This window comes from Bos indicus x Bos taurus, chromosome 29 (genome assembly GCF_003369695.1).
Source record: "Bos indicus x Bos taurus breed Angus x Brahman F1 hybrid chromosome 29, Bos_hybrid_MaternalHap_v2.0, whole genome shotgun sequence".
Taxonomy (NCBI): Eukaryota; Metazoa; Chordata; class Mammalia; order Artiodactyla; family Bovidae; genus Bos; species Bos indicus x Bos taurus.
Window position 1 is genome coordinate 48844629 of NC_040104.1, and position 26620 is coordinate 48871248.

Here is a 26620-nt window from a genome sequence, read left to right on the forward strand (position 1 = left end):
AATTATAATAATTCTCGGCTGGGTTCTTTCTGCGCAGCCATCAAAACTCCATTGGAAATAGAAACACCATTCACTCGTTCAACACATATTTAATGTCCAAGCATTTTGTGCACAAAGCTTCAGGGGCTCTAAAGGTGCTGGGATCTGTGTGGAGGAAGACAGGAAGGATCCGCTCTGCCCTGGGGGGTAGTATAGTCTAATGCGGAGATAGGCACTAAGTCCAGAATTAAGGTCACCTGCCATGAAATCTGCTCCTCAGAAAGGCAAGTGCCTTTGTAACTACAGAGCATGTCTAAGACTTTGAGCAAATAGCAGGCCAGTATAGACCCCAATACAAAAATTCTGTAGGCAACCTGCAGTCCAGGATAATCTCCTGAAAATCCAGGGTTATTCCTGCATTCTATTTTAGTTTTTTTTTTTTTAATTTATTTTATTGACAGTTGATTTACAATGTTGTGTTAATTTCTATTGTACAGAAAAGGGATTCAGTTCTACATATACATGAATTCTTTGTTATATTAATCCCCCAATTAGGACCTTGCTGTTTATCCATTCTCTACGTAATACTTTGCATCTGCTAATCCCAAATTCCCAATCTGTCCCCCGCCAACTCTCCCTCTTGGCAATCACAAGTCTGTTCTCTGTGTCTTTGTGTCAGTTTGTGTTTCATAGATAAGTGTATTTGTGTCACATGTTAAATTCCACATATAAGTAATACCATATGGTATTTCTTTTTCCCTGCATCCTCTTTCTTTTTTTAGCTGTTCTCATTTTATTCCTGCATCCTCTTTAATATCACAGTTCCCATGCTGTCCTTTGCTGTTGCAGCCTTCCTTAGGGACCTGGGATTTCAGCTCTGTTGGACTATGCAGTGTAGACACGTGAAAGGAGGAAGGGAGGGCAGTGAAGGCCATGACAGCCCAGAGGCCTCCTTTCTGAACTCCCCTCCTCTCTGCTCTTTGACCCTCCTGTGTTCCTAGTATCTGACAAGGAACTACCCTAAGTTTAACTTGGAGCCACATTTGTTGAGGGATACCTCCCAAATACCAGTCTTACACATTTTAATGTCAGTGATTCAACTTTCTTTGGATACTGGAAATTTATCAGTAATGTACATACACTGTCTATACCTAACTTCAGAACCGTTCTTGGGAGCCATTCACATACATGTCTTAATCAGTGTGTTAACAGAATATAATAAAATAATTCTCAAATTATCTTGAATTTTCACAGTCATGCAGAGGTCACGTTATTACTGCTTTATTTTTAGAGTTTCTAAAATAGTTGTTTCTGATTCCTTGCATATTATTTGCATCACAGTATGGGCAGTATCTTAATTAATGTTCTTACAAAGGGGAGAAAATTCAACATGATTTTTCATCTTCATGTTGAGAAAACGGCATAGCAATTTGTTCACAAATCTCAATAATTTGTCCTAAAACTAACATTTACCTGTATTGCTATTTGCACAGCTTGGAATCACTAAGCACTTTTAAATATAGAAATTTTGGAAAAGAGTTCCTAACCGAGGCATAAAATCAGCATGGTAACAACACACTAGGCTTAATAGCAGTCTTTTTTTCTTCTTCCTGCAAGTCAACAGCTACATGTTTATCAAAAATGCAAGCCTTGTGCCTGCGCACTCTGATGTTAAGGACTCCAGCTAGACGAGGGGTCTGCTTTTGTTTTCTTCTCAAAAGCTGGCCTAACAGCCTGAGTATTTATCTCTGTCTTGTCAGTGCCTCTGGTACTGTCCACAGAGCAAGTGGGCACATTTCATCCCAGTTATGAATAGAAGATGAATCCAGGGTGGCATGCACGTGTCAGAGGTTAGAACTGTTTAATGGGATGAAATGCGAATGAAAATTGGAAAACAATCCCAGGAATCTGTAGAAGATGAGAATGGAAGAAACTCAATTAGCTGAAACCAGACACTTCCCTCCTCTGGGCCCTGGTTTCTCTAGGCTATTGTAGGTGCTTATTTGGTTATAAATAGGAAAGCAAAGAGTTTATTGTTTCCACTGTAAAGAAAGGTAAGGTGGTTTCAAGGATTTTATTCATGTGCTTGTATAGTCCCTATAACCTAATCAGCCTAACTTAATTACCTAAGTATGGCATTGTCTGTGTAGTTTCAGCAAAACTGGTTAAAGGAAAAAGCAATCTAGTGAGATTTAACCTGAAAGGATGAAAGAAGACACAAGTTCTGGAGGCTGTTTTTCTCCTAGATAAGCTTTTATAAACTTGTCATAATAAACGTAGTTATAAGTTTTCAATCACATTTGGGAAAAAGCAACCACAATACTAAACTTAGACTCCAATCCAGCTTCCTTTGTTTACTCTATGCTTCACTTCCATCACCTAGAGTGTGTTTTTGCCGAGGAAATCATTTCAGCTTTTTGGGGTATCATATACGCAGTTATCTCTGCAACTTCAGTAAAAATATTTTCTTGGTAAATATCCACTCAGCTGTGAAAGTCAGAGTGCATTCACTTGAGAAAAAGAATAAGGGAGCTGTATGCTTTCATTATTTTATTAAGAAGTTTCTGAAGGCTTTTGCTCTTTATGGAATGGTATGACAGTGCTTAGTCATGTCCAGCTCTGCAACCCTATAGACTGTAGCCCACCGGGCTCCTCTGTCCTGACCTAGGGATTGAACCCGTGTCTCCTGCATTGCCAGTGGATTCTTTACCACTAGTGCCACCTGGGAAGCTCCCTGTGGAGTGGTAGATAAGAGCCTTGTATCTGGGTGAGTACAATGTGACTTATAGTTGCCATATTCTGATATAGAAGAAAAGAAAAAGGAAGAAGTGTTCCCTTTAACTTGGAGAAAAAGTTTTCCAAAAGTGAAAATTTCCATAAAGTTCAAGTGGTGCAGTCCCAGTTTTAAGAGTGAACTTTGTACCACCCTGCATTGCTTTCAAGTAAACACAAGAGCTTTTGTGACTATGTCTGTAGTACACACTTTAACGCATTAGCCCAGACATTTTGGTTCAGGAGATCTTTCTTCAAGTCTAGTCTAACTTCTTGGAAGTGAAAAGGCTTTTCTAAGCAAAACTTAAATTCCCAGTCCCAGATTTTTTTTTTTTTTGTATATACCATATGAGGTCATGGATGCTAACTAAACTTACTGTGGAAAACATTTCACAGTATATGTGAGTAAAGAAAATATGCCATACAGTACAGTAAAGTACAACCTTAAACGTATACTGGGATGTATGTCAATTGTATCACAATGAACCTGGGAAGGAAAAAAAAAAAATCCCAGTCCAAATGAAGACTCTTATAGAGTTAGTCTGCTCAGAGAACCCAGGTCCCTTTGTCCTTCGTGCTAAGTTAAGTTGGTAGTAGATAATCCTAAATATTGGATTAAAGTATGACTGATATCTAGTGTTCTTTCTTGAAGAGCTAAAGGTTATGCTCTGACATTTCATTTAAAAATACTACAGCATTTTTTAAAGCTGAAGAATTTGTCTTTGTGGACAGATGTTAATTTCATTTAAGGTGTGCCTCATATAAAGTCTTTCTTTACAATAAAATGTTTAGCACCATCTTGCTGTCAACAGTGTTTTGTCTCACCACAAAAACATGGCATTTGGTTATTGAGTCGAATGGTTAAAATACAGTGAGGAATGATTTAAAGGGTTTTATAAGGTCAGCTGTTAGCTCTATAGAAAGTAAATTGCAGATTTTTTTTCCCATTAACAATTATACAGATTTTTTGAAGATTTAGTAAAAAATGTGGTCAGAAAATGCTGGTAACATTATAAGTAGTGTAGACTTTTTAGAAGACAGTTGACTCAAATGCATTTAAAAATATAAGACCCTTTGACTCATTATTTCTCTCTCTAGAAATTTATTCTAAGAAATAAGTGAAAAAAGACGTAGATGCAAGGTTATTCATCTAAGTATGAGTTATATTAACAATAGCAAAAAATAAAATATGACCTAATAAATGACTTAGCAAAGAGGCTTCATTAAATAAACGATAAACATTGTGTGAGTATTTCAACAGGTATTTAATGAGCATGTAGTGTGTACTAGCCATTTCTCTAGGGTAGACAACAGTGATGCAACAGAGAAAACTCTTGCACGGAGGGAGCTTATATTTTTTGTTAGTTGGCTAGTGGGCAAGTGGGCATTACCACACAACCATTAAAAGCTAAATGTATAGAACTACAGGTATTGGTATGGAAAGCTGTTCAGTAGATGAGTAAGTGAGGATCCACAATTCCTGAGAAATATTCTGCTTTGGGGAGAAAATAATCTAGAGCAAAGGCAATACATCAAGGACATTAACAGTTATTATCTTTGGGTCATGAAATAATGGGTGTTTTAAAAATGTATTTATTTTGCATATTTTCTTCTACAATGAAGTCTTTTTATTTTTAACACAAAGATTACCTAGTAACCAATTTGAATGCTCTAAAAGTTTCTGCCAGGCGAAAGATCGCCTCTTTCTTTTTCTTCCTTCTTTTTCTCTCTTTCTTTCTTCTTTCCTTCCTTCCTTCTTCCCTGCCCCGCCCCTTCCTTTTCTTTCTTTCTCCCTGTTTCTCCCTCTCTGTTGCTCTGTCTCCTGTCACTGAAGCACAGGAATAGATAGGAACTCCAGCTTTCCCCATAAACCCGTTTCTTTGTTCCTCTCCATTGCTACCAGAAAGTATTTCTGTGTATATAACCAAAACGGTTTGTGCTAAGGTGTGTGCTCATTTCTTCGAAAGATTCCAGCGAATTACTGCTCTTTGTGAAATAACCTCTATGCATTTAGACACTTAACAAAACTAACTCTTGACTTTATTTCATGTATTTCCTGAAATCATTTTCTCCTGGTTTAAATTTCAACCTTCCTTTCTACTTGACTGTGTGAATCCAGTCACTGTGCTTAGGGGTGGTATGCAAATTAGCATGGACCACAGAAAGGATCTGAGGCTGGGAACAATCTGCGATACAGAAAAGAAAAGAAAAAACAATGAGAGCTGGATGTGTGGCTACAGATTGGTCCTCTGTCCACTTCCTGTTTTCAGGCTGTTGGCATCTGGTGCTAGCTACACAGACCAGATTTACTGTAGAGAGAGAACAGGTATACATTTTCAGTCCATTCAAAACTGGTCCTGAAAAGTTTGTCTTTGAAAAAAAAATACCAAGCGTATGTTAGTACTGAGTTCATAGAACTTCCTGGGAGGCTTTTGAGCAGGCAGCTAAGTTTTAAAATTCGTGGGTCCCAAACAGACGAGGAGAGCTGTCCATTTTCATTAACTCCAAACAAAAGCTTGAAATCAGCCTGCAGTCTTTTGCCTTAACTTCATGTGCTGCTCTCCAGCCTTGAGCCTTGTGAAATAACAGGCAATGAAGGCGGCTTGCATTTCAGGACATAATTGTTTCCTGCAACTGTGCTGTGGCTTTTTCTTCTTCTGCAAAGATGAAAGATATCTCAACAGGAGTTGGTATGAAGAGGAGGGAACAGAGTAGAACAAAAGTGTCGGGTGGATGAGAATCAGCGGAGGAGCGGCCAGTGAGAGAGTGAGCCTTGCGGGCTCTCTATCTGGGGCCCGGGGCTTTAATTCTGGCTGTCTGTGGTGCGAATCTGTGTACAGTGCAGTGTGTAAGTGAATGATAAAATCAACTGATGTCTTCATGAAGCTGCATCTTGGCTTCAAGCCTTGAAGACAATACCGTGGCACCATCCACATTCTTGGTAGTAAAGGGACGACTCAAAACTGCACATGTTTTTTAAGAAAACCGTCTTATCCTCAGGGCACCAAGAACTGGCGCTCTGTGACACCTGAAGGGGTGGGATGGGAGGGGAATTCAGGATGGGGGGACATGTGTATACCTGTGGCTGATTCGTGTTGATGTATGGCAAAAGCCATCATAATATTGTAAAGTACCTATCCTCCAATTAAAATAAATAAATTTTTTTTTAAAAAAAGAAAACTGTTTTATCAAACAGGATAGTTCACAGATGGAGAGTTGACTTTCAGAGCTAGGTAACTCTGCATGTACACTAGAGAAATCTAAAACAGATGACAGGCTCAGTCTATCCCATTTTACTTTGCCTAGTGATCACAGGATGGCGAGATGACTCAGTTTTGTTTTTTTTTCAAATGAAGCTATTCCTCAGAGTGCTTGTCTGTAAAGAGCCAGACATCCCAACTTGCTTGCATTTACCAAATGTTGTGATGTTATCCTTCATTTATTTATCAAACATTTACAGTGTTCCAAATTTCTAGCCACCATCCTAGAATAGAGAAAAACAAGACAGAATGCTCTGTATTCATAGGGAGGTCGTAGTGGATTGGTAAAGGGACAAAGTAAAAGCAGAGGGGGACGCCCCAGACCCTGGCTGGCTGGGGGAGGGTGTTCTCTGAATCTGAAACTTCCTTAAGGAACAGAGAAGATGGTTTGGTTCCTGGAGGCAGGGACTGAAGGAGCAGGGAGTGCAGATGCCTTTGTACAAAAGCAGAGGGGTGATGGGGTATTTAAGGAAGAAGTTGTCTTCCAGTTCTCCTGGTCTCCAACCATTCCAGCAACTGAGGATCTTCTGAGGAGATATAAAAATGGATTCAGAATAATATATTAAAACAACTTAAATAGAGGGAAGCAAGGAAACTATTGAATTTCCTGCTACCAAAGAGCTGATACCAACCCACTGTGAGGGATGCTGGGGCACGGGATTGCCTTCTTTTTCATGATAATGGGCACATGCGGGTAGATCAGCAGGCAGCTCCAGTAATGAAAAGAGAGTGTGCTCCAGTTCACAGCTCCAGATTCCAGACCCGACTCTGCCACTCAATTAGCTGGGTGATTCGCTTAAAATTTTCACTTTTAAAAGTGCTTTAAAGCGTATGTTTAAATATATTATGTGTCAAATATGTGACATATAAAGCGTATGAAAGTATATGTGTGTGTAGTATGTATATACTAAAATGTATCTGAAGCATTTTGAATAGCTGTTTTAAGATTCTGTCCTCCCACAATTGCTTTGTGCCTCTTGGCTCCTCCCATTTTAGCTGATTGCCGTTGATTTTAGTCTGTTTCAGAGTGGTAAAGGTTATAGGGATGACCATGGGTGTGAATGGAGTGACCTGGGTTGAGCTATGAGGATAAAATCCCTGTTCTTGCCCTAATTATCACCACACGCGGCTCAGAACAGTGATCCTTCCTAAGGCCATAAGAGCTTTATACAAGTCTAGGAATGAATAGGAAAAGAAAGAAAAATAGTTATCTGTGTGATCCTCTTAAATAAAGTCAAGCAAGGGTTGGCTAAAAGGGATTATGAAGCCCATGAAAGAATTCCATGTTCTCTCAGATATAAAAGTAGTAAGTGTTTGATTCTTGAAGAAATAAGTAATTTAAAAATACACTTAATGTTAACACTGGGGGAAGGTGGGTGAAGGTTGCCCAGGAACTCTAGTTCATTTCTTTGTACCTTCCTATAGTTTATAATTATTTCAGAATAAGAAGTTTTATAAAATGTAAGTGCACTGAGCATTGGGAGTTAATATTTTGACTAACTGGGAATAAGAATTAAAGATATATATATGCACAAGGAAACAGGTAAACCTCTATTAGAAGTATTTACAAAGAATATACTGCCAGGGTGTTTTTAAAGGTTTGTGTGTGTGTGTCTTTTTTTTAACTGCCTCAAAATCTATAATACTTTTCCTGGAAGAGGGGTTTTCATCATGTTATGTAGGCACATGGCCACCAAAGCATTCCCTAAACCATTTGTTGACAGTTTTTTTATTAGAGTAGTTGCGGATGTTTGGGTGTCATTTTTCTGGGGCAAGATATCATTTGACACCTTGGTTGCTCCATATCGAGATACGGCTGGAAAATGATGAGTTGAGTAACCCAGCCTGTGATAGTCATCTGCTTTGAACAGCTCCATGAATTTTTCCTCTCATTTCCAATATTCAGAGCTTAGTCGATAAGAACAAGGTATATATAGTTTTTTTTTTTTTTTTAAATAATTTGTTTGTCAAAAAGAAAACAACTATAGCTGGCATGTGCTTCATGCTGGGATCAACTTATTCCATTTCAAACTGTGCACAGTTCTAATCAATAAATAAATACAGTTTATGTACCTGCTTATACTATTAAATATTGTTACCTAAATAATTCCAGTCTGCCTTTATTATACAGTAAGAAGAAATAGATGGAAAAATTTTTTATAAACCTAAGCATATCTCAAAGAGTATAAAAAATCCCAACTGTATTTCTAAAGAACTTTTTAATGGGCATCTTAATAAATATCAACATAAAGCTGGGTACCTCAGTAGGGTCTATGTTGTGTATTTCTGTGATAGGTGAAACGTGAGGAGAAGGATGCATCTGCTTTTGGGATATTCTACCTGAGTCCTCTCTACTGAGCAGCACCCCCAGAAACTTGCTTTTAGAAGCTCACTGTAGACGGTTTATTTTTGTTTTAATTGTTGTTCAGTCACTCAGTCGTGTCCAACTCTTTGCAACCTCATGGACTGCAGCACTCCAGGCTCCCCTATCCTTCACTATCTCCTGGAGTTTGCTCAGACTCATGTCCATTGAGTTGGTGATGCCATCCAACCATCTTATTCTCTGTCATCCCCTTCTCCTTCTGCCCTCAATCTTTCCCAGCATCAGGGTCTTTTCCAATAAGTCGGCTCTTTGCATCAGGTGGCCAAAGTATTGGAACTTCAGCTTCAGCATCAGTTCTTCCAATGAATATTCAGGACTGATTTCCTTTAGGATGGACTGATCGAATCTCCTTGCAGTCCAAGGGACTCTCAAGAGTCTTCTCCAACACCACAGTTCAAAAGCATCAATTCTTCCACGCTCAGCTCTCTTTATAGTCCAACTCTCACATCCATACATGACTACTGGAAAAACCATAGCCTTGACTATATGGACCGTCATAAATAAAGTGATGTCTCTGCTTTGTAATATGCTGTCTAGGTTCGTCCTAGCTTTTCTCTCAAGGAGGAAATTCATGGCTGCAGTCACTGTCCATAGTGATTTTGGAGCCCAAGAAAATAAAATCTGTTACTACTTCCACATTCTCCCCTCTGTTTCCATGAGTTGATGGGACCAGATGCTAATCTGTTACATGGGGAGGAGGGGTAGGCAAAATCTGAGAGCATTTTAATTAGATTAAAAAACACAAGAAGGATTCCTTATAATTATGTAATCACCAAAATGTTGTCTGATTTTGCTTATTATTAAATACTATTTAAATTTAAAAAATGGGATGAAGAATACTTTTGGAAATAATGATTGTATTTGTTGTCTTGATGGTGGTGATGGTTCAAGGGTATCAAAACTTACAAATTGTTTTCTTTGAATGTGTATAGTTATTGTATGCCAATTATACCTCAATTGAAAAAGTAAAAAGGAATGCATGGTAGTAATTAAAAAAAGCAATGGGCTTATATGATTTTGGTAGTCTTTGGAAACCTCAGAAGCGAGTTTTTGCTTGATAGAAAAGCTCATTTTTTAATTGTGACCATGTGGATCATAATTAGCTGTGAAACACTGAAGAAAGTGAGGAAATGCTATCGCTGGGCATTAGTTGCTTAATATGGTTAATATGGAGCCTTGGATGAATCTTAAAATAATTGTCAACACATTTCCCAGTCATTCTTTTCTTTTTGTCCTCAGATTTTTGGATCAGGAATGATGCCTGAACTCTGTGTTCCAAGATACTCATTTGCACTTCAACTTAATGAGTAAATAGCCATAAACATATTTCATATTAATGAGAGAGAATTCTAACTTCTAGAGGACATGTCTGATGTTTCATTAAAAAATAGAGTAAAAATTCACCCATATATTTTAATTTACATTAGTGGGTGCCTCTCATCCAAGGATTTTTCAAAATCACCTAAATGTCCAAAGCCAGTAATACACCATCTCCCAGTTTGACAGGTGCAAGAAAAGAGATTTAAGTGATTTCCAGGGACCACAGAACAATTCTGTGACTATAAATCTGTGTGTGTGTGTGTGTGTGCAGATGCTTGCTGTCTGTGCATGTGAGTGCATGCATGGTGGGTGATCAGGCAAGGTACAGACAAAGCTGACCTACCTTCTTTGATTTTGTTCCTTGTTAAATTTTCTTTTTAATGGACTAACTTTGCTGTTCCCCAAACCAGCCAGATATTTTCATGAAAAGGTATCATGGGCAGTCACAAAGACCAAGCAATAATATGCCACATGACTGGAGAAGAAAATAATATCTAATAAGACTTTCCATCCCAAACTTCTCACCTTCTCTCCTCACCCTTACTTTGGGGTGTGGCTACTATTTGCAAGGCTTTGGGGTACTTATTTTGATTCATCTTGGTTTAACATATACTCAGTATCTATTAACACTATAATATGTTGCAAACTTTGTGCCAAACACTCAACATGCATTTAATTACATGATCATCATGGCACTGAGATAGGGGTGATAAAACTAGGCTTGCTGGGTTTAAACACATTGTACAAGGTCAAAGAGGTGGCAAGTAATGGAGTCTGGATTTCGAAGCGGAACATTCAAGGCAGGCAGACCTGGGTTCTCCAATTAGCCATGCAACCTGGAACACGTTACATACTCACATTTGAGACTTAATGCCCTCATTTATGGAGAAGGCAGTGGCACCCCACTCCAGCACTCTTACCTGGAAAATCCCATGGATGGAGGAGCCTGGTGGGCCACAGTCCATGGGGTTGCTAGGAGTCGGACACGACTGAGTAACTTCACTTTCATTTTTAACTTTCATGCGTTGGAGAAGGAAATGGCAACCCACTCCAGTGTTCTTGCCTGGAGAATCCCAGGGACTGGGGAGCCTGGTGGGCTGCCGTCTATGGGATCGCACAGAGTCAGACACGACTGAAGTGACTTAGCAGTAGTAGCCCTCTATGAGAGAATTAGAAAGTTTGCAGGGTTCTTTGGTGGATAACTTTAGACCTAAAACTTCAACATCTGTTGTACAATCTCCCTTTGAATCACTTAGCTGTTTTGAATTTTAGGCAACTCTATTCTGGCCTGTTTCTGGACAGATGCTCTCCTCCCTCCACTTGGCAGTTTGCTTAGTCAAAATCTGTAGGCCATATTATGTGCCTAATATGGTCAAAACTCTAACAGGAGAACCAAGGATAGAAGATTCAGGCCAGAACAGGAGAACCGCTTCTTCACCCCGTCCATGGATGTTTTTTACAGTGTAACAGTTTACAGGAATTCCATGCTTTTCATGAGTATCCTAATTACTTTTAGAGCTTTTATAAGCTGAGCCCCAGAGTTTTCCCATCACAGTGGTAAGTACTTAAGAGTTCTTGCAGTAAGTTTCTGCAGCTTTGGTGCTTTGGGTGAGGGCTGTAATGATATTCAAGAACACTGTGTTTTCCTTTGACTTTTCTGGCACATGTTTGATTTCCTGTTTGGCGCTTGTTTCAACCCTGAAATGAGAAAGGTGGGAAGGAGCAGGCTGGGCATTTTTCTGCTCCTAATTAAAAATGCTTGTCCACGAATATCCCTCAAAGTGGCTCAGAGTTTATTTAGGGCCCTCTGTAGAGTTCTTGAGGGACCTAGAGCTCATGCAGAAAGTATGTTTGTATGGATTACGGTGTCTTCTCTGATTCCTTTGGAATAACTGTGACATTTGATTTGTAGGGGAATTGCATCAAGGAGGCTTATATTTTTGCATGCAAAGCAGTTTCCATCCCAATAGGCTAAAGAACACTTGAAAGGTCTTTTTCACTTTTGTGAATGAACAGATAAAATATTGTGTCCTGGGAAAGCTTTTGGTTGCATAAGAAATCAATGCAACCTCAGGGTAAATGGGAATATTGCTGTGATTGTGCACTGATTTCCCAGGCATCATGGGAAGTGTTTTGACCTCTGCCCACTCTCTTCCCATTGCTCCCAGCTGTCTCGTGTGTGTGTATGTGTTTTGTCCACGCTGGAAATTCAAATAAAGTATTTGTGAATGTGATTATACGTCTCAAATGGTAGACGAACTAGTTAGTATAGTTTTGCGGAAAATAATGTTCTGATGTAAAGAGAAACATCTTGATTTTGTATTTTTTTTTTCATTTGCCATTATTACTTAGCACAGCCCTTCTCTATTGGAGATGATTGGCTTAGTCTCTTCCCGGTTTGCTCTCTCAGTCACTCTTTCCCTACTCTCTCGTAGGAGTCATCTCTACAGCAGACATTCTTGATCGAGAGACAACGGGGTCGTACTGGCTGACCGTGTACGCCACAGATAGGGGTGTTGTTCCACTCTATTCCACTATTGAGGTCTACATTGAAATTGAAGACGTGAATGACAACGCCCCGCTGACCTCGGAACCTATTTATTATCCTGTTGTCATGGAAAACTCTCCAAAGGATGTATCGGTCATTCAGATCCAGGCTGAGGACCCTGACTCTAGTTCCAGTGAAAAACTGACCTACAGGATTACAAGCGGGAATCCTCAGAACTTTTTTGCCATCAACGTCAAAACAGGTAAGGGGATGCTTGTATGACTTTTTTTTCAGTTGTTAGTCCACCTTTTAAATTCACAACTCTGGTATTTGCTGTGCCTTTTTATTTATTTCATTGTGTGGAGAAGAGCATCCTTCTTTCTGGGAACAGTTTCTGAAAAGGTGAATGTTCTTCCAGTCTGTTTCGGTATGTTTTAACCTCAGCTGAATGGAAGTGAAGTGATCTAACAGAAATTAAGAGGCTTTCTCAGAAAGCCTTAGGTTTGCTTTAGTCATAATTATAAAAAATGGCTCCTAGACCATTCAGAGAGCTGGCTGCTTGCTCTCGCTTTCTTAGGAGAACATAGCCTAGGCTATGCTGAGTTCTCTCGCTATCTGGCTTTGTGATGCCTCTCCTTCGAGACTGCCTCCCTCACTTGGCCTTAATCCAGCTCATTATAAATAATCTCCTTAAAGCCTTAACTTTAAGGCCCAGATTGTTGTGATTTCTGTATTACCCATCAATGAAGTGTTATGTTTAGAAGAGCTTCCAGTATCTAAATCTTTACATAAAACACACTTTTTTAATTTTCTGGGTTTTTGCTTAAAAGTTTCTAGAGATTGCAGAAAACTATACTTGTTGGCTAAGGATCAGAAAGGGCAGGTGTGGAGTTGGTTGAGTGTATTCTGAAGCAAGAAGCAAGTATATAGCACTGGAAAAAAATGCTTTGCAGAGGAAATCTCAGAAGTTCGTTGCTTTCTTGTGATTTGCCTCTTCTTGATATGTACAAGAGGGTGAAATACTCAGTGAGAGCTGAGATGGATGCAGTTTTAATTAATTGAAATTTAGAAGAATATAAAGATATTATTGCTGTTTCCCACTGGGCAAGTTGATGTTGGTCAAAAGTTAGGCTGGGTGATGGAGGTATGTTGGTGGGGATGTGTTCTGCTTTCTTGACAAAGTCCTGATGAAGTTGATAGTTGTTTTTCCTGCCTGTATTTGTTTGAGTAGAAACATACCGCTGACCCCAAGCATTTTATAACTGCCAGATTCCCATTAGCATAATGTAAAGAGAATGCCAAGGATTTTTTTTTTAACTATTGATTTTTTTTCTAACTATAATATGAGTAGGTTAGTCATTTTGTTAAGCAGAGTTCAGCATTTGAATAGCTTTGAATCCGGATCCGACCCTCATTTCCTTAGAAGACAGAGTAGTCATCAGCCACCAGTGTCTGATCGAGGCCTCCCTGAACCTGAGGAAGGGCCCAGAGAGCTGGAGCCACGCCCATCCCTTCAGCACCGCCTTAAACCCACGCAAGTGAGGATGCCTGCCCTCCTGATTCACCTCTCACTGTAGCCAAGGACTCTGCAGTATGGTGAAAGAGAAATGAATTCAGATACTCTAGCAAATTAACAAGAAGAAAGGACAAAGACAAAAAAAGTCACAGAAAAGAAGTTGAGGACATGGCCATCTTCACATTTCACTCCCCTGTGGAATCTGAAACACCCCAGCTAGATTCTGAGTCTTCTCTCTTGATTCCATTGGCATTTGAGTCAGTAAGGGCAAGCCCAGTGCCCTCTTTTGCAAAAGACACTGCACAAGGCCAATGTCAACTGGTCTCTTCCCGCACTCATGGCTGAAATTAAGGAAAGAATACATGTCACAGGAAGAATTTGGGTTGGAGGTGAAGACCATAGAATGAACATTAGTTGCAGAGAGCATGTAGACTCCTGTAACTAAAGATGTCTTTTATACAGCTTTGAAAAGTTTATGCATAAATTTTCAGAAAGTCCTGTATTATCAAAATTTGGACTGCATTACATGATAGGAACTTCATCATAGTTATAATTTCCCTGTCCTTGTTGTAGATTTTTAAAAAGGATTTGTTCCAAGAATGACAATTTAGACCAACTTTTCTAATAGTCTAAAAGGAACGCATGGCACACTTTGTAATTCTCAGACACATGATAAAAAAACATTGGATTTTGTTTCTCCATTTAGTCATTCACCAAGCGTGTACTGTGCCTTCTGGCTTACAAACAAGATCTACTTTATAGAGTTATAAACTCAAGAGATGGCCCACGCTTATCAGGGACCCAAAGGTACATGAAATTAGTAAAATGACAAGCATTTATGATAGAGTGAAAGTAGAGTGAGAGAGTGCAATAACTGATTATGGTGGAAGAGTTTCACTCAATATGGGGCAGGTGAGAGTGGTGGTCAGGGTATACTTCATGGAGGAGGTAACATTTGGGGTTAGAAGTCCTGGTTTTCAAAACCTTGCTCTGTACATCTAACTGGGAAGCACCATAAACTGCAAAGAAAAACATAGACTAAATCAGACTCTCTGTGCTTTATGAGCTTGGGCAAGTTATCGAACCTCTCTGAACTTCATTGTTTAGTGAGAAAGGATTGTTGCAAGGGATAGAGAGGCTCTCATGTGAAGTGGTCACCACAGTGGCTGGCACATTGAAACTGTGCAAAGAAAGTTGGTACCCCATCTGACTGCTGTAACTGATTACAGGCACATCATTTAATCTCCTAGGGCCTCAAGTTCTTACCTAGAGAAGGAAAATGCCTTGCTTTCTTCATACGAATTGCTCATGAAGTTTCAATGTCATGATGTGTTTGAAGGCCATTGGTGAAATACAAATCTCCAAAAGAATCATATTATGGCTGTTCCTATTTCTGTTGGGGTGCATGGAACCATAAGCCTGGTGTAACTCTTGCTCTAATAATCCTGTCCATGGAGAAATTTCCCTCCAATTCAACAAACCCTCCAATGAGACGCTTTAATTTGGGGCATACCTCTTATTTCTCTAAAGCCCTTTGTCTGCAATGGTTACACTAATATAACATTTTTCAGGAATGCAGGGGAGATGTACCTAACTGGTATATTTAGGTAAGATTTATGCTTTAGATTTTTTTCAACTAGATGTGGACCTGGGTAAACTGACCTTTCATTCCTCTGTGGTAGAGCTGAAATTTAGAGAGTTTCGTTTTGCTTTGGCAATGTGCTCCATAATAAATAAGGATTAAAATGATTAATGCAAACTCAAATAATGTCAATGCTTAGGGTCCACAGCTTGCAGCAGATAACAGATGTCCTGAACTTGAGAAGGGAGAGAGAGACAGAGATTTCTCTGATGAACACTCTGTTCTCTACCTAAAGAACTGTTTTGTTTTGTTTTGTTTTTTCTACCAGACCTAAAATCACTTAAAGTCAGTAGTCTGTGGACTTTCTCCAATAATTCCTGTGGCTTAAGAAGGAAAACAAAAGCTGTAATGCTCCTAGGTCCTTTCTGGCTTGTACAGAGAAACCTTGATTGATTCCAGGCTGAGCAGTTGATTTCAATCAAACGCAGCTTCTAGGCAGGGCCCTGCCTTGGCTTGTCAGTAACTGGAGCCCTGCTCACGTGTTCTAAGCTGGAGACACCCAGCAGGCTGGTGTTCACCTGTCTCTCTGGGTGAGCAGGAACTCGAATGCTTTCTTCCAGCATTTGTAGTGAAATCCAAGCTGGCCACTGAGTGGTCGTCCAGGCTGATTCTGGGAACAGGTGTGGGAAGTTCCTCTAGGATTTCAGAGTGTTTACTGTAGTCTTGTCTACAGTATGGAAACCATTTAGCACAGTGCCAGCATGCTAGCATTTAGTAGAGCACTCAATAAATGTTGTTATTATTATTCAGTTCAGTCTCTCAGTTGTGTCCGACTCTATGTGACCCCATGAACCGCAGCACGCCAGGCCTCCCTGTCCATCACCAACTCTCGGAGTCCACCCAAACCCATGTCCACTGAGTTGATGATGCCATCCAAACATCTCATCCTCTGTTGTCCCCTTCTCCTCCTGCCCTCAATCTTTCCCAGCATCAGGGTCTTTTCCAATGAGTCAGCTTTTCGCATGAGGTGGCCAAAGTATTGGAGTTTCAGCCTCAACATCAGTCCTTCCAATGAACACCCATGACTGATCTCCTTTAGGATGGACTGGTTGGATCTCTTTGCAGTCCAAGGGACTCTCAAGAGTCTTATCCAACACCACAGTTCAAAAGCATCAATTCTTCTGTGCTCAGCTTTCTTTATAGTCCAACTCTCACATCCATACATGACCACTGGAAAAACCATAGCCTTGACTAGACGGACCTTTGTTGGCAAAGTAATGTCTCTGCTTTTTAATATGCTGTCTAGGTTGTTCATAACTTTCCTTCCAAGGAGTAAGCGTCTTTTAATTTCATGGCTGCAATCACCATCTGCAGTTATTTTGGAGCCCAGAAAAATAAAGTCAGCCACTGTTTCCACTGTTTCCCCATCTATCTGCCATGAAGTGATGGGACCAGATGCCATGATCTTCGTTTTCTGAATGTTGAGCTTTAAGCCAACTTTTTCACTCTCCACTTTCACTTTCATCAAGAGGCTTTTTAGTTCTTCTTCGCTTTCTGCCATAAGGGTGGTGTCATCTGGATATCTGAGGTTATTGATATTTCTCCCAGCAATCTTGATTCCAGCTTGTGGTTCCTCCAGCCCAACATTTCTCATGATATACTCTGCATAAAAGTTAAATAAGCAGGGTGACAATATATAGCCTTGACATACTCCTTTTCCTATTTGGAACCAGTCTGTTGTTCCATGTCCAGTTCTAACTGTTGCTTCCAGACCTGTATACAGGTTTCTCAAGAGGCGGATCAGGTGGTCTGGTATGCCCATCTCTGTCAGAATTTTCCACAGTTTATTGTGATCCACACAGTCAAAGGCTTTGGCATAGTCAATAATGCAGAAATAGATGTTTTTCTGGAACTCTTTTGCTTTTTCCATGATCCAGCAGATGTTGGCAATTTGATCTCTGGTTCCTCTGCCTTTTCTAAAACAACCTTGACCATCAGGAAGTTCACGGTTCACATATTGCTGAAGCCTGGCTTGGAGAATTTTGAGCATTACTTTCCTAGCATGTGAGATGAGTGCAATTGTGTGATAGTTTGAGCATTCTTTAGCCTTGCCTTTCTTTGGGATTGGAATGAAAACTGACCTTTTCCAGTCCTGTGGCCACTGCTGAGTTTTCCAAATTTGCTGGCATATTGAGTGCAGCACTTTTGCAGCGTAATCTTGTTAGTCATCCTGTATTCCCCATTAGAGTTGTTTGTGTAAGTTGCAAGCATACTGCTCCCTAGATATGTACACACACACACACACACACACACACACACACACATATACATGTGAAAGTGAAAGTGAATGAAGTCACTTAGTCGTGTTCGACTCTTTGCTACCCCATGGACTGTAGCCTACCAGGTTCCTCTGTCCATGGGATTTTCCAGGCAATAGTACTGGAGTGGGTTGCCATTTCCTTCTTCAGGGGATCTTCCCGACTCAGGGATCAAACCCGGGTTTCCCACATTGTAGATAGATGCTTAACTGTCTGAGCCACCAGGGAAGTCCCCTATATATCAGATCAGATCAGTCACTCAGTCGTGTCCGACTCTTTGTGACCCCATGAATCGCAGCACGCCAGGCCTCCCTGTCCATCACCAACTCCCGGAGTTCACTGAGACTCACGTCCGTCGAGTCAGTGATGCCATCTAGCCATCTCATCCTCTGTCGTCCCCTTCTCCTCCTGCCCCCAATCCCTCCCAGCATCAGAGTCTTTTCCAGTGAGTCAACTCTTCACATGAGGTGGCCAAAGTACTGGAGTTTCAGCTTTAGCATCATTCCTTCCAAAGAAATCCCAGGGCTGATCTCCTTCAGAATGGACTGGTTGATACACAAACACACACACACACACACACACACACACACACACACACACACACACATATATTCTTTTTCTGATTCTTTTCCATGGTAAGTTATTATAAGATATTGATGGGCTTCCCTGGTGGCTCATTGAATATGGTTCTCTGTGCTGTACAGTAGGTCCTTTTTGTTTATCTATTTTGTATATAGTAACATGTATCTGTTCATCCCAAACTCCTAATTTTCCCTCCCTTTTCCACTTTGTTAACCATCATTTTGGTTTCTGTGTCTGTGAGTCTGTTTCCGTTTTGTAAATAAACTCATTTATATCCCTTTTTTGGATTCCCCCTGTAAGTGATATGATACGATGTGATATGGTGTTCTCTGTCTGATTTACTTCACTTAGTGTGATAAGCTCTGGGTTCATCCACGTTGCTGCAGTGGCTTCCCTTCCTAGTCAGTGTGTAGCGCTGGAACCTTCCATTGGGTTTTATAAAGTGTTAAGTGGGCTGTGTGTGCCTCTGCTATTCTAGACCTCAGGCATTGGTGGAATGGATGATAGAACAGAAGTATAAGACATTACTGCATTTAGGGAATTTATTCTCTTGGGAAAAATAGGCCCATCATGCATACAATGCATTTTAGCAGAGTGTAAGACAGATTATTAAAAAAAATAATAAATGGCCAAACTCTGTGGAATATAAGTTGTGAAGAAAGTGATACGTCAGGGTGGGGCAGAGTTCAATGCCAGCTGGAGTGGGAGAGGATGGTGTGAGGACTTGAAGACCCCGGAAGTGGGAGGCCTGAGGAATGGATCAGTCTGCAAAGAGAGAAGTGAGAAAATTACTCAGGGACTGTGGACACGTTAAGCTGACCTTGAAAGCCCATCCATTGCTACTTGAGCTAGTTGGAGAGGCTTTATATCATTAAAGAAGGAATTTTAAAAGACTTATAAATGTCTGGAATGTTGGAAGATATTTGAGTAGCAACTATGCACATCTCTTTTATTTTTGTTTGATAATATTTAGATTTATTACAACCTTGGGTTTTATGTCTACCTTCTGAGAGGCCTAGTAAAATAATTTTTTAGAGAGGAAAAATCATGACTAAGAGAGACCCCTTTATTCTTTGCTTTGCCTCTGTCAAACATCCAACCAGGGTTAGCTTATGCTGTGTTGAAACCCTGCATCTCTGGAAGTGAGCCTTACTTAATCCAGACCTTTTGACGGTTGACTATCCACGGCATAGACTTTCTAAACTCCTTCCTGCGGTTGTGATATCTCCCTTTGGCCCATGTTCTGGCCAATGGCGTCTCCAGCTACCTTTGAGAGGAGGTGGAGGCTCAGCTTTCTTTCACTTTGTGTGAGCGTCGTGGCGTTGACCTGACCAAAGACCCCTGATGTGGAGGATGACTCACTGCCATCTCTTCTTAGGGGAGTTGAGAGGAAGATTCTCTTCAAAAGCATGTCTGCTGTAGGAATATATCAAAGCCTAACCTTACCTATTGATTCCCTTGGGCTTAGACAGTTTCCCTATACAAATGGGAGGGATACATTATTAAAACATTGGATGTTATTAGTTTCTGAACTAACTCTAATCAGCTTGGGACTTTCCTGTGGCTCATTTGTTAAGACACTACGCTTCCTGCTTCCACTGCAGGGGACAGAAGTTCGATCCCTGGTTGGGTAACTAAGATCCCATGTGCTCTGCAGCGTGGCCAAAATACATACATAAATAAAAAGCATCAGTGTGCCTTTTGGTATATTGTTTAAGACAAACCTGGAACATGTTATCCAGAGGGGTAACTGAGAGAGGAAACTCTAGACCATACTTCAGCATGATGATAATTGCTTGGTAGGCTTGTTAGACTACAGATTCCTAGGGAGGAACTCAATAATTTGCATTTCTAAGAAAGTCCTATGTGATGCTGACATTGCTCCCCTGAAAGCTTGGTTCCCAAGCTTCAGGACTTTAGTATCCAAAGAAAAACAAAGGAGGGAGGTAACACAGTGCTGAGGGATGTACCTGAGACAGGGCAGCCAACTTTATCCTTTATCCATACATTCTTGCCTTCCAGAGCTGGGATTCTGAGACTTGACCATGAATGCAGAGTGCTCTCTGTACCTGCCCCTACAATCAACTCTCATAGCTGTCAGATACTCTGATGAAGTAGGGAAAAATGAAAATCCTGTCTCTTTAATGGTCCATGAGCTAAAACATTGTGATTCCTAAGACTGGTTAATAAAAATCTGGGCTATATCAATGTTTGGATACCCTTTTATTCTTTCCAAATATATAGAATTAAGCAGAAACCATTGCTAAATGGAATTCAGAACTACTTTAATGAATAGACAAACCTTCGGAATTAGTTTATCATCATAAAAAGAATGATGACTCAGAAGACAGGGGTGCTCAAAAAATAATCTAACATCTTAGGTAAGCTAAGCCTTCTGTTGATGCCCAGCTCTCTTCAGTGATAATCTGCTTAGGAAAATACTTTTTCCTGGAAAACAGAAGAGGACCTTGCTTTATAACATCAGAGATTAACACACACACACACACACACACACATTGAGGAACAAGGGGACAAATATTGATGCTTTTTTTTTGAGTGAACATTGCAGAAATCTCTTATTACAGTCTCTTGTTCCTTATGCCTTCCTAGTGAAAAGCTAAATTCTCCTGAATGGGGAGAAATGACCGCTGGGTGATGAGTTGATATTCATAAGTCCGGGCACAAAGCAGATAATGCAGCGAATGAGTATGTATGAAACTGTAAATCACCCTCGCCCCTTCCTTCAGCCATGAAAGGAGGCCTTGTCCTATAGAACATTAAATTGTGTTCATTTAATCCAACAAGTCCAGTAGAACAAATCGGCCTCATGCAGATTTATCACAGGAGGTTATTTAAATTCAGCGGTGACCTTTGCATCCCTGTGAATGTGCTTCACAGGAACAAGGACAAAGGGAACTTTTCTGCACTGTCGTCGTGTCTCTGGGGAGACTGCGTTTCCCCATGAGATCGACTCACAAGTGTGGACTAGGGGTTCGGGGCGGTTCTGAGGGTGCAGAGGGCTTGCTGAGGGGGGGCGGGTACATCACAAGGGGGGTGTTTTCACCTAGTGTGGGCTCTGGCTGCGCCTTCCTGTGGCCTGATTGTTAGAATGGCTGTGAATTTAAGTACGGATTTCAGGGTTACTCAGCTTCAATCCCTTTGACGTTGGGGACTGGGTAAGTCTTTGTTGTGGGGGGCTGTGCTATGCATTATAAGATGTTTAGTGACATTTCTGGCCTCTCCAAAATGCCACTAGCACCGCTTCCATGAGCTGTGACAGCCAAAATACCTCCGGACATTGTCAAACATCCCCTGGGGTAAAACTCATTGGAATATTTGGAACTCATTGAAAACCATTGAACTCACGTGGCATATTTTCTGAGACTCTGTTTCATATGCCCTTAACAAAAAAACCCTGTGCCAGATGAGTGACTTATTAGGGAAGTGTGACGGTGTTGTTAACATTTTCAAAAAGTGCATGTGTGCATATATCAATATATAGATACAGTTGCATATATATTAATAATAATCAAGTGAAATAAAATGAAAAAGGAGGAAATCCAAAGGTACCCCTAATTTTCCTCTGACTCCAGGTTCCTTGTGTTTTAAAGATTTTATGAGTATTTGAAATCAAATTTATTGGCAAAAAAAGAACAAAACAATAACTTCTAGCAGAATGAAAGTGGATGAAACTATCGTTTTCTTAACTCTCAGTATTTGGAAAGGATTTGGCTGGTGACAAAATCCTCATCAAAGTCAGTTTTGTGCAGCATTCTTCAGGAAACAGCATCAAGAGATTATTTTGAGGGTCCCAGGGTTTATTCCCTTGAAATATTTAAGCAGCTCCATATCCCGTTTCTGCTTAATGTCAGCTTTCTAACGGATAAGTGTGTGGATTGTTTCTTCCCTGGAATAAAAGTGGGTGAAAAAGAAGAACCCAAATCCGTTGGCCCTCAGCCAGAGATTCTTCAGTCCTATATCTAGATTAGGGCTCTCCTAACTACGCAGTGTTCATTTATAAGCCCCAGAGAACTGCTAGATCTGTGGGGACTCAGAACCAGTGTCTGAGATCATCCTCCTCGGATACACCATAGGATGAAAAGACTCGGCTAGGTGAGAATTGGTGTCTCTGTAAGTATTAGGAAGGAAAACTTTGACCACCAAAAGTAAGTCAAGTTTTTACGGATGAGGCTGCTAGTTAGGCAACAGCATTCATGAGAAACAGATTCGGTTCTTTGAGTTAATAAGACTGTTACTTGGGAAAAGGATTTTCAGGTGCTGAGTTCTATGAAACCAATTCCAGGGGATCTTGGGCAAAACGGACAGAAGCCTGAGCAAGCACAAGCTGGAGGGAAGAGATGGCTGTCTGGGAACAGACCCTGGGCATGCAGGTGGCTCAGAGGCCCCTCCCTGAGGGGTGCGTGCATGCTAAGTACCTTCAGTGGAGTCCAACTCTTTGAGACACAATGGACTGTATCCTGTGACCATGGGATTCTCCAGGCAAGAATCCTGGAGTAGGTTGCCATGTCCTCCTCCAGAGGATCATCCCAATCCAAGGACCGAACCCTGTTCTCTTTTCTCTCCTGCGTTGGTAGGCAGGTTCCTTACCGCTAGCACCACCTGGGTTGGATGCTGCTTGTTCTGCCTACTGCTTATTCAGCAATGCTGTGGTATCACTCATGTCTCTGTGCTGTTGCATAGAGAAAAGCTATGACAAACCTAGACAGCATCTTTAAAAGCAAATTCATTACTTTGCTGGAAAAGGTCCATCTGAATCCCAGGGACAGGGGAGCCTGATGGGCTGCCGTCTATGGGTTGCACAGAGTCGGACACAACTGAAGCGACTTAGCAGCAGCAGCAGTCAAGGCTATGCTTTTTCTAGTCATCATGTATGGATATGAAAGTTGGACTATAAAGAAAGCTGAGTGCAGAAGAATTGATGCTTTTAAACTGTGGTGTTGGAGAAGACTCTTGAGAGTCCCTTGGACTGCAAGGAGATCCAACCAGTCCATCCTAAAGGAAATCAGTCCTGAATATTCACTGGGAGGACTGATGCTGAAGCTGAAGCTCCAATTTTGACTTTGGCCACGTGATGCGAAGGGCTGACTCATTAAAGAAGACCTTGATGGTAGGAAAGATTGAAGGCAGGAGGAGAAGGGGACGACAGATGGATGGCATCACCGACTCAACGGACATGCATTTGAGCAAGCTCCAGGAGATGGTGAAGGACAGGGAAGCCTGGCGTGCTGAAGTCCACGGGGTCACAAAGACTCAGACATGACTGAGTGACTGAGCAGCAATGCCTGTGCTGCTGCTTGGCCTCTCTCGTCCTCCAGCCTCCAGAGGAGGGATGGGGGAGGGGCAGGTCCAGATACCCAGAAGATGCCCATCCTGCTCCTGGGGCTCAGCTGCTGGCATAGCTGTTGCTGGAAATTACTGACAATTATTTGGGAGGGGGACACAGTCACGTAAATAAAGCAGATGATGGAGTTTTATATATACATATATATATAAATGAAAAAAGGTTGATTAAAGTCGTAAATTTCCCTTTTATATCTTTTATCTGGGCATTAACTCCACATCAGTAATTTACTGCATTGGTTTATTACTTTCTTCTGTTCTGAGAGAAACAGTGAATTTTAATTGAAATCACTGCCCGCTTCTCTTCATTCTTTCCAGACATTGTTAAAGGGAGACTCTTGCATATTCCCCGGCGTGCGCTTCCTTCCTCCAGGGGGTGACAGCAAGAAGGGGAACCTTAACCAAGGAAGCCAAACGCGGATCTGCTCTGTGCCCCAGCTGTGCCCGGGTTTTCACAGATTAGCTAGTTCACCTCTCATCACGGTCCTCAGAGGGCTTCCCTGGGGGCTCTGCTGTAAAAGAATCTGCCTGCAATGCAGGAGCCACAGGAGCCTTGGATTCCATCCCTGGGTCAGGAAGACCCCCTGGAGGAGGAAAGGGCAACCCACTCCAATATTCTTGCCTGGGAAATCCCATGGAAAGAGGAGCTTGGCAGGCTACAGTCCATGGGGTTGCAGAGTCAGACACGACTGAGCACACACACACACAGTCCTGGGAAGGAAATGGGCCTATGGGTACCTTGGTGACCTGCCCAAGGTCACCCAACTGATCGTGCAGAGCTAGGGTTGCTCTGATTAATGGTCCCCAGTGCTATGGACAAATGCCACAGAATGTGAAAATGTGAGCAGCTCCGGGAATGCATCAAGGATCTGAGGACTCGTGCTCAGTAAATTTTTTCAGATGAGTGTACACACACTTTATTTTGTATGCATTTATGGGTTGAATTGTGTCCCCCAAAAGACATCGTGACGTCTTAATCCCCTTCTACGCATGAATGTGACCTTATTTGGAAATAAGCCCTTGTAGATGTAATCTAGTTAAAATGAGATCCATGAGTGTGTGTGTGTGTGTGCTCAGTTGCTCAGTTACGTCTGACTTTGTGGTTCCATGGACTGTAGCCCACCAGACGACTCTGTTCACGGGATTTCCCAGGCAAGAGTACTGGACTGGGTTGCCATTTCCTTCTCCAAAGGATCTTCCTGACCCAGGGATCGGACCTGCATCTGTTGCGTCTACTGCCCCAGCGGGCAGACTCTTTACCACTGACACCACTTGCACTTCCCAGGTGGCTCAGACGGTAACGCAGCTGCCTGCAATGCAGGAGATCTGGGTTCGATCCCTGGGTCGGGAAGATCCCCTGGAGAAGGAAATGGCAACCCAGTCCAGTATTCTTGCCAGAAGAATCCCAAGGGCAGAGGAGCCTGCTGGCTACAGTCCATGGGGTCGCAAAGAGTTGGACACAACTCAGCGACACACACACACACACACACACACACACCGCCACCTGGGTAGCCCCCTAATTGCATAAGGGTGGACCTAATTCAGTGACTCCTGTCCTTATTAGAAGAGGGGCCTGACTCAGAGAAAAGACGGCCGTGGGGCTGGAGGTGGAGGCAGAGGTTGAAGACATGCTCCCACAAGCCACGGAGGGCCAGGGGTCCTCAGCACCCTCTGCAAGGCGGAAAAAGCAGGGCCGATCCTCCCCTAGAGCTTTCAGAGGAAGGTGACTCTGCTGACACCCCGGCTTTTACCCTGAGACCTTCAGTGTGATAATACATGTCTGTTGTGCTCAGCAGCCAGTTTGCAGTTCTTGGTTATGGCAGCCCGCAGAGACTCCACAGGCTACCGTCGAAGGGCACAGATGGGAAGGCTGAGTTCTCCTAAGGGGCGGAGGTAGCTGGCATAACCAAGGACTCCTGATACTATGCTTTTCTTATTACACCAAATGTTAACAAGTTAGCAGGGATTTTTTTTCAGCCTTTGTTCAGTTTTTTTTTTTTTTTTCCTGTTGAAGTATAGTTGACTTACAACTTTGGGTTACTTTCAGGTATATAGCAATGTGACTCAGTTATATATGTGTGTGTGTAAATATATGTTTAAGCTAAGTCCCTTCAGTTGTGTCCGACTCTGTGTGGCTCTGTGGATTGTAGCTCACCAGTCTCCTCTGTCCATGGGATTCTCCAGGCAAGAATACTGGAGTAGGTTGCTGTGCCCTCCTCCAGGAGTTCTTTCTGACACGGAGATCGAACCCTCATCTCTTCTGTCTGCCTACATTGGCAGGTGGGTTCTTTTATCACTAGCGCCACCTGTAAAACAGACACACACACACAGATATAGATTTGAGATTCTTTCCCCTTATCAGTTATTAAAAAGTTCTGAGTATAGTTCCCTGTGCTATACAGTAGGTCCTTGTTGTTTATCTATTTTATGTATGTTAGTGTGTATGTGTTAATGGCAAACTCCTAATCTGTCCCTTTCCCCCTGCTTTCCTGTCTGGTAACCATAGTTTGTTTTCTATGTCCGTGTGTCTATTTCTATTTTGCATGTAAACTCATTTGCATTTTGATTTTGATTCTACATATAAACCATACATGGATGGACCTAGAGATTATCACAGAAAGGGAAGCATGCCGGACAGAGGAAGACAGGTATCCTGTGATATTGCTTATATGTGGAACCTAAGGATTTAGCAGGTTTCAAGATCGTCCATCCAGGCTTTACTTAGCTCTCTCATTTTTGTTGTTTGTTGTGCAGTACTTGTGATTTGGTTAAGTTTAATGATTTCGGGGAGTTCTAACAGGTATAAGGGATTTGATGAGAGATTTGTGTGGCCTTAAGTTGTCCAGTACTTTTGCCTAGAAAATCCCATGGACGGAGAAGCCTGGTAGGCTGCAGTCCATGGGGTCTCTAGAGTCGGACACGACTGAGCGACTTCACTTTCACTTTTCACTGTCATGCATTGGAGAAGGAAATGGCAACCCACTCCAGTGTTCTTGCCTGGAGAATCCCAGGGACAGGGAAGCCTGGTGGGCTGCCATCTATGGGGTCACACAGAGTCG

General features: G+C 41.6%; 1 protein-coding gene across 1 annotated transcript in view; it reads left to right on the forward strand.

Annotated features, from left to right (window-relative positions):
- FAT3 (FAT atypical cadherin 3) overlaps positions 1–26620 on the forward strand; it is an 801278-nt gene that overhangs the window by 331832 nt on the left and 442826 nt on the right. Inside the window, 1 exon segment of the mRNA XM_027532628.1 lies at positions 12150–12464. Within this exon segment, the coding sequence (XP_027388429.1) occupies positions 12150–12464 (315 nt within the window).